The sequence below is a fragment of the Conger conger genome, chromosome 15 (genome assembly GCF_963514075.1).
Source record: "Conger conger chromosome 15, fConCon1.1, whole genome shotgun sequence".
In the NCBI taxonomy this organism is placed as follows: Eukaryota; Metazoa; Chordata; class Actinopteri; order Anguilliformes; family Congridae; genus Conger; species Conger conger.
Window position 1 is genome coordinate 17,180,360 of NC_083774.1, and position 8,889 is coordinate 17,189,248.

Sequence of the window (8,889 nt, forward strand, 5' to 3'; positions counted from 1 at the left end):
ATACTGCAAAAGTTCTATGCTGTTTGCAATACGTCAATTCGATCATGGCGTAGCGTATATCTGAAGTGACGTACTTAAAACACGTCAGTACAGTCTTTGATACATTTCCCATCATTTCAAGACACACCCCTCCAGCTAGACCAGCTGTGCTTATGGTTGCTATGGTATCAGCGTCACCAGCAGCAACAGCCGAGGTTCAGACGACTACTCGAAAAGCACATTGCAGTGAAATTAGAACAATACGAATATTGTCACCGCTTCATAAGATAAGTGCAATTGCAATAAAATATTTCCGTTTACCTGTCCGTTCGTTTTTTGTGGGGTTTTTTTATGAGCTATGTTGCGAGGCGAATGGTTGTTTCTGCGAGTAAGTCTTCTTTTGTGGAGAGAATTCGCCTGCATGGAATATAAGCGGTAGTGTGTTTTCACATGGCGACACTGTCTGATGGTGAGTTGACATCTGCTTTGCTTTCGCACTTTGCAGTTCCTCTCGCACAGTGAAATTCATTCCCACAGTCTGCCTGAAGGCCACACAATTATTACTATTAATAGACTTTGGCTTTCAGGTTACTGAATTCTGAATATATGGAAATGTATTATAAGAAATACAACAGAGATTATTGGAAATACTGTATATACAGAATATTGGTTTGGCTCTGTACTCCACAGTAGGATTTGTAATCAGACGATTCACATGTGGACATTCTCAGCTTTTATTTAGAGGTATATTCATACAACTTGGTTTCACCATATAGAAATTACAACCATTTTTACACATAGCCCCCCACTATTTCAGGACACCATAATGTTTGGGACATATTAATGTTATGTTGATGACAGTAGTCATGAAGTCTGTGCCCCATATACATCTCTGGTGATGCTCTGCTCATGTTGACAAATGCCAATAACAGACTTCTCAAAGGCAATCAGAAATACACGTGAAGCCATTATGGTGCCCTGAAATAGGGACACTGCGTATAAAAAGTGTTTCATTTCTGTAACTATGTATAATTTCTGCATGGTTAAACCGAGTGTATAAAAATATTTTAATACATTGTGAGAATCTTCACTTTAACCACATGCAAATTATTTGATCCAAAATCTAAAATTGTTGATTGGAAAGATCCAAATCAAGAAAAAACACACAAACCTTCTGAAACCTTGCTGTTGTTGAAGTGATCTTGTATACTGTTGTCAACAGGACATTTTATCACCAAGAAAATGTCAAGAGCGAGGCCAGGATTTCCACTTCTGCCGCCTTTCGAAAGGTACTTATTTATAATTCACGAGGCAGAACCGCAAGGACACATTATCCTGCAGTTATACCACTACGATTCATTCTATGAGAGTTCAGAGTACAGGAGTCTGCACATAGTGTGCACACTATTTCTTATGATATTCATCTATTGGATCTGCATTCTCCTGAGAGGCAGGGCATGCTATTATCTTTTATACAGAAAAAATGATGCATGACTGGAAGGATAATGAAGTATTTGCCCACCTTTCAGGGCAGAAAGGAACAGTGCTCCAAGCTGAAAAGCTACAGTATAATCTCATTTATTTTGCATTCTTACATTTTATTTTCCTCCCACCTCTCCTTTGCTCCCTCCATCTTCCGGACGTGATGTTCAAGGCATCTCCAACCGCTCCGTCTGCTCCCCCCTCTGCCCCTCCCTCCTGCGGCCTCTGCCTTGAAAGCCGCCAGGTACAGCGGTGCCCAGATGCCGGACAGCGGTGGCAGCCTGGCGGACACAGACCGTCGGAGCAGCGGGGAGATTGTGAGCAGTGTGAGGAGATCACAGGGCAGGGGGCCGAGGGATGAGCGGCTGGTGTTGGACGAGCACGTCAGCAGTGTCACCACTCTGATCCAGAGGCTGAGCAGGGATATTGAGGTGAGGGTCTCCATCACTCCTGTCCTGTCTTCAGCCCTCCTCTGCCTGAGTATCACACTCCATTGATCACTCTGCCTTTTGCAGTCATGTACCTCTTTGCATGTAATTATATGTCGGATTTGGAGTATCTCATGGTTTCAATGGACAACTATTCACGTTAGTTCATTTGAAGGAATGCATTTTGAGTTCAACTGGCTCTCACAAATTTCCAGTGCATTGTTCTTAACCAAATGTCTTCCCGCACACAGCAATCCGTCAACTTGTGGCTGTGTTGATGTGATGTTTTACAGGTGAGCTGTAAAAATGTATCTGTTTCTGTGTAGGTTTTGCAGGAGAAACTGCCCACCCAGGCTGAGGTGACCTACGGGGCCCGGTCTGCTCTACAGAGAATGGAACTGCTGCAGCTTGCTATCCTGGGAGACCTCCGAGGAAGGGTTGCCAGGTCAGGCTGCTGAAACCCTTTCATATTCTATGGACTGTACAGTACTTACTTGCGCTCCAATTATGGGGTATTTTGGGTGGCATTTGACCAACAGCATACAAAAAATATTGTGTATTGTGTACCTACTTCACACTGAGTCTTTATGCAGTGTATTTTCCAGTTATTAAGGTCTTATTAAGGTGTGCAGTGTGTATCCAGAAAAATAACCAGATGCTCCAGTTCACTTGCGCTGCATTCTGGGAGATTTTATACAGGCTCCAAACCCTGTGATTAGATTTGTGCTTTCATACCAACATCTGTGTTTATCAGACCATTTCCTCCTCATCCTACAGGTCTGTATTCCCTTGTTCAATGACATGTACCCATCGATGCTCAACTTCTCAATTAATTCTGGACACAGCGTGCCTCACCCTGCGTTGATCAGCCCGACAGGGCCCACCAGCTAAAATAATAGGAAGGAAATGGTGCCTAATTTGAAGGGAAAACAAACACAACCATGAGGTCCCCAGCTCTGTGTCTTTTTTGTGTGATAATTTATGCTGCGCTCTCGCATGACGGAATCAGCCATGACAAAAGGGCGAAGGAGAGGAGAGGGGAGAAACAGCGTGCTCATTGTTGGGGCTGTGACACACCCCCCCCCCCCTTCTCCCGCTTCTCCTTCACTTTCAAGAGCATTACTCATTATGGGGTCATCCTGGAATGCTGACCCAAATCATCCATTGTGTCCCCATGAAGGGGCCTGCAGGACACGCATGTAGCACAGATCATTCCCACACAGTCAGGGTAATGGGGTGACGCAGCATTGGTCGCTAGATGAAGTAATGGTGTTATATGGCGGGTAGCTACACTGTGGGACACTGGAAGGGTTTGAGGTCCAGCGAGTTTGAGAGATGGGTCTGCATTCCAGTTAAATAAAGTGTTTTTTCTCTTTTTTTTGACAGAGTAAGCCCCCTCATAAGGACAGTTGATTCCCAGTATTGACATGAATCAGCACTGTTGACCTTGACAAGATTATTTTGCTTAATGTACCTGCAAAGGAAACAATTCTACATTTTGTTGCGACAACAAAAACGGTCTGTAACTGAAGACGAGTGGTTATATCTGCGCTCTGGTAGGCAGTGCAGGGTGTCATGTTGCAAAGTGGGGATGCACTGGGAGACAAGGACATGGCCTGAGTGTTGACCTTATCTGGGTGTTGCCTGCCTGACACAGTGAACAATGGGGAATGGGCACTGCATGCCAACAGTGGTCTTTATCAATTGGCTCTGATGTAAAACCCAGTTGAGGGGGAACTAAATTCATGAATCATGCCTTGTCAGCTTTTGCAAAGGCTTTTTCCTGTTACTGGTGATGATTCAGTATTCTGCAACTTCTTGGCAACTGTAATGTTTCTGCTCTTACATTTTCCGACCTTATCATGGATAATGTGTTTGTGAGCTGCTATTGCTTTGAAGTTCTGAAGGGGGTCTTGTGGGAATTGCAATTTACTATATTATGTTATTTATCTTCCAATAACAATCAACAACCACCCTTGGGGGAATGTTGTGCTTGTGATGACTATTAACATAGGGTATCATGCAAAATCCAAGAAAAATAATGTATCATGTATTATGACTTGTTTTCTGTCATGGTGATTAAACATTTGTAGCTTGCATATTTTATAATTTAGTGGTGAGGTAGCTAATTTTGTATGAATTCACGTCATATATACATATTACTGTATGTTTGATAGCATGTGTGGCTAAGACCATGCCTGTTAACAGATGTGATGCCAACATTTCCAAGTTATCAGCTGACCTCCACGCCACCAGAGAGGATCTCCAAAGCCTGGACAAAGAGCAAAAGATCTCTAAAGCTGCATTAGAGACCAAATTTCAGGAGGTAGAAACCCAGGTAATGTAACGGTAACCTGAATAAATAAATTCATGATTAATATTAGCAAAAGTGTTGTGCTGTTGATAAAATATTATGTTGAACAGGACTGCCCAAAATATTGTCCATGCAAAGTCATGAAGTAATAGTCAGAAAACCTGAATAGCAATGGTTCCCAATACCTCCCGATATTTTTAAAAAACACTATTGTATTTGAACTACTTTAAAATGCCCAACATTAGGAGTTACATTATCAACGTACTTCTTGAATATAGCCCTGTATTTTCAAGTGAAAGGGCAGAATAATCAATCCCAATGGCGCCATCTAGTGTTAAATCTCATCCCCTAACTGTTGGGATGGGGGTGAGCGGGTTCTGGTTGTTCTTCAGAAGTCAATATACCGATGTTTACTAATGGTGCTGTCTTTGTGTTTGATTGAAGTTGTGATCCTGTTTTGATTCCTGGTTTGTTTAGTGTCTTTTCGAATTTAAAATAAATATTGTGGGCCACAGGTGTCTTTGATGTGCAGTAAGGTAGATCAGTCTACAACCCTAAAAGAAGCCAGGAGGAAACCCACAGAGGGAGACAGCAGCCTACTAGACTCCAAGTGAGTGCACAGACACTCACTGCACTTCATGCTGGGAAATAACTGGGTTTCATGTGGGGGTTTTCATATGAAAGGTATCTGAATGAAGATTGTCTTCATGGAAGAGTGTTATCGCTACTTTTTGTATTGTTTGATTTGCCTTTTTTAGAACGAATGGCATACACGCAATTGTCATACCTTGACATCACTAAACATTAGTTACAGTGCCCTCCAAAGTTTGGACTTGAGAAGGTCAACAGCCTTCTGCCTTGTTTATTTTGATAGTTCTTTGTTTTTTCCCATGGTGAAGGATGACAAATGGATTTTACATGTGTGTCACCTCATTATTTTACCATTGTGAAACAGAAAGCAGTGGGAGACCACAATCCAGTTTGAGGTGAAATTAGTAAAGTCGCATGTTAATGCATATTCATTTTTATTGGATAATATGTATGAACTATTTTGGGTGTGAACTCTTGAGGTGCATATCTTCTTGGGAAAAAATGCTTATTAAACAATATATATTTATTTGGGTAAATCTATTTGGAGAAAAGAATATAATTTTCCACTTTTTTTGAGTCTAGAATGTAGCCCATCACATGTATTATTTCATGTAGACCTCTTTGTATCAAATGTTCCAATAATTTTGGAGGGCAATGTATGTTGTATTGTGCAAACAGGAACAAGCTTACAAACAGATTTTTCTGAATGACTGCCAATAAATCATGTGAGAAGAGAGGGAAGTCTAAGTAGACTATACAGCACAGCCCTTTCAAAGCAGAACCAGCAATTTGTTCAGCCATGCAAGTTATTGCAATTTTTTGGCCATATAAATATATATATATATATATATATATATATATATATATATATATATATATATATATATATACAGTACTGTGCAGAAGTCTTAGGCACCTGTATAACATTCTGTACAGATAAGATTCTTTCAAAAATAATTTAATGAAAGGTCCTAAATAAACATACTATACATTTTACATTACATATATGTATGTATGTATGTGTGTGTGCTTTAAGCAGTTGATAATCATCAATATAATTTATATAATGTGTGTACAGCTTATGACTTCTAATTTGCAATCATTTATTTATCTAAAATGTACATGTACTGTCGATGTATAGGTCTTTTGCTTGTATCTCAAATGGTTTATTTTTTGTGCTTTAATTTCAGTTTTCTTTATAATTATTTTCCTGGCAGATTAAAAATGATAACCGATGAATTGAAAGCCCAGATCATCTCTGTTCAGAACTGGATGGACAAGGAAATGGAGAACACACTTAAGGAAGTTCTAAACCGGATTGAGCAGCTTTCCAAACTCATACAGAATAAGATTGTGAGAACAATAGTGATAAAAATTTTTTAGTCATTTTATACCTATTTTTACAAATATATACATCATTTTGATTGTAAACTTATGTAACTCATATTAACAGGGTGTTTTTGCAACCTACCCTGTATAAATACAGGTTAATAATAATTGCCTCTGCAATGTCAAATTCATTTTCAACTGCTTGGAGGTTGAATTCTTACTGACTGAAAACTGTTTCTCAGTTCTTGACACTGTTTATTTTCAGCTGTCTGGTTTTCTTTTTGGATGCAGTTCAGTATATGAGCAGTGAGGGTCAGTCAGTCAGACATGCCAGTCAGGGTGAGAGGATGCCAGCAGGCTGCTGTCAGCCCTGGGCCCTGACTGTGTGTTCAAAGGAAGGCGAGTGATAGAGCTCTTCTCCCTCTGGCAGAACAGCAACGACAAGGCTGTCCAGGAGAAGTACAGCCAGCTCGCGGGGAAGCTGTACACGCTCGAGCAGACGCAGAGAGAGAGGTCTCAGAGGGGGAGAGACGCTGAGCAGACGCTCAAAGCCAGAATCAGCAGGGTAGAGCAGAGGCTGTGGGCTGAAGTGCAGGACTTAAGGGCAGAGACCAATGCCGGTGAGTCATAAAGAATCCTCAGGATCTGTCTTAAAATGTGTATGAACGCTATGACAGTCCAAAGATAGATTTTCCTGTGAAAAAATAGCTACTTTACCAGGAAACAACTGACCGAAAGTATAGAATTTCCTTGGCTGCCGCTTCTACTTCCCTTTCATTCACTTCTGGCAGGTTATTTCATTCACCAGCAGTGCTGCTTTCAATTATGTGGCTCAGTTTTACTGGAATTGCAAAGTAAACTCTGAGGTGTTCATGAGCAAAATGATCATGAGTACAATATTTGATCAAACATCAGACACCGTTGGTATTGTGTTACAAATATTTTGTGTACACCCTGTAAATATGAATAATGCCCATCACGTTTTACTGCAATGCAATCAAACTATTGCAAAGTTATTGGTTTACTGCACTGAAACAAATTTTGAATCTAACCAATGCGTCCAATCAAACACAGTTGCAATGGCACCAAATGGCTTTTAAAACCTTATTTTGTGCTTTTAAATTCATCTGTTTGTATCTTTGCTAGGATTTACCATCATCCACGCGAGCCTGGCTTCCCTGAGGAAAGTTCTGGAGGTGAAGATAAGGCTGACCCATGAGCAGCTGGAGCAGCAGATCGGTCAGGCCCAACGTGGAGGGGCTGAACACAGTGAGCGTGTGGGGTAACAAGCCAGAAAGCACCATTACCCCCTCTCTCCACCACTAGACTGCACAGTGACCCCCCCCCCCCTTATCTTTTTCCAATCACAACTTTATGTTGGATTTTTGGATCATATTTATTCATTTTTGAATTCTGAAATGGCTTGATAATGACTTTCAATGTCTACAGAGTAAAACTGTCATTCAAAGATTTTGCATGACACTGACAATACAATAAAGCCTGAGATCTCTCATTCATTACTTTCTAGGTGTTCAGCATACATTGTGAAATGTGAAATTATCTCCTTGTTGCTTTGCATGTATGCATACTTTGTTTGATACACTGTGAAATAATATTTAGAGTAAAATATGTTCTGCAGTATCTGCATAAAATGCTAAATATATTTAATCATAGTTAATTCATTGCTTTCACAGCAGAAAAATGGGCAAGACCTGTGGGTTTGGCCAGTATATTTTGACAAAATGATTAGAGAGCCGGGCTTATTACTGAAAAGTTGCAATTCTGTTCCGAGCAGGGCTGTTGTACCTTTGAATTTACCTGATTTTTTTCGGTAAATATCCAGCTATTACAGTGAATACCTGTAAATGGATTGTATTGTGGAAGTTGCTCTGGTTAAGAGTCTGCTAAGTGCCAAAGTATGCCATTTGCCAAAGGATTTCTGCTTACACAGTATTTACAGAAATCCAGTCCTCAGCCTGTTTCTGTTTATTAGATCAGCAGAAATCAGGTGCTTGAATGAGACTGGAGTGTGGTATTTTTACAATTAGTTCTCTATTTCCATTTGGATAGATTACATATATGTACAGAACAAAAATAAGGTATTTATTTATTTATTTATTTATTTGTGCACTACAGGATACGGTCGGTCATTAATTGGGTAATATTACATTTGAATTGGATATGTGAGGGGGCTTTTTTTAATTTGTCATTGTTTTTCAGTCTTGTGTGTCCATTAATATGGTGTGACAGTTTACCTTTGTCAACAAAATTGATCTTGCTCTGTGACAGTTAATTCAAATCAAATGTAATGTTCAGCCTCCTCTTTACTGCTTACTGATGCCTATCATTTAGGACTAAAGTCACAGAACTATCTGAAATGCATGATTTACTGAATCAGTGTTATGTGCTAATATAATTTGCATTTGATGCTTTGCTTGACTGTTGCCATACTGTGTAAATTACTTCCTGTTGGCTAAAGCAAACCACACTCAACAATTATGGCTGCTAGTTTCCAGCCCTATATCTTAAATTAACCAATCAATTGCTGAGAAGCAAGATAAAACAGCATACCTTCCAACCGAACTTTGAATGGGGTGTGATGGATTGGAGAATACATTTTGCGGTGTCATTTGTGGTGTGTTTACTAAACATGACAACCTCTTGTTGTCATTAAATGTAATTCTAGATACAAATTATTCAGAATAAAACATTTTGCTTTACAAATCGCATGCCTTATTATTTACACCTTACACTAGATGGCGCCAA

General features: G+C 40.0%; 1 protein-coding gene and 1 long non-coding RNA gene across 2 annotated transcripts; both read left to right on the plus strand.

The window, feature by feature from the left end:
- The first annotated feature begins 262 nt into the window (after window positions 1–262).
- Window positions 263–1,751, plus strand: LOC133111187 (uncharacterized). The gene is made up of 3 exons (XR_009704970.1): window positions 263–448; window positions 1,202–1,268; window positions 1,634–1,751. It is a non-coding gene; the product is annotated as an uncharacterized LOC133111187 (long non-coding RNA).
- On the plus strand, window positions 1,752–8,848 carry LOC133111931 (protein FAM81A-like; the record flags this gene model as incomplete). The annotated part of the gene is made up of 7 exons (XM_061222569.1): window positions 1,752–1,892; window positions 2,216–2,334; window positions 4,098–4,227; window positions 4,719–4,813; window positions 6,012–6,147; window positions 6,554–6,743; window positions 7,270–8,848. Coding segments are annotated over 7 exons (951 nt in total), but the record flags the coding sequence as incomplete, so codon positions are not given.
- Between the last annotated feature and the right edge of the window lie 41 nt (window positions 8,849–8,889).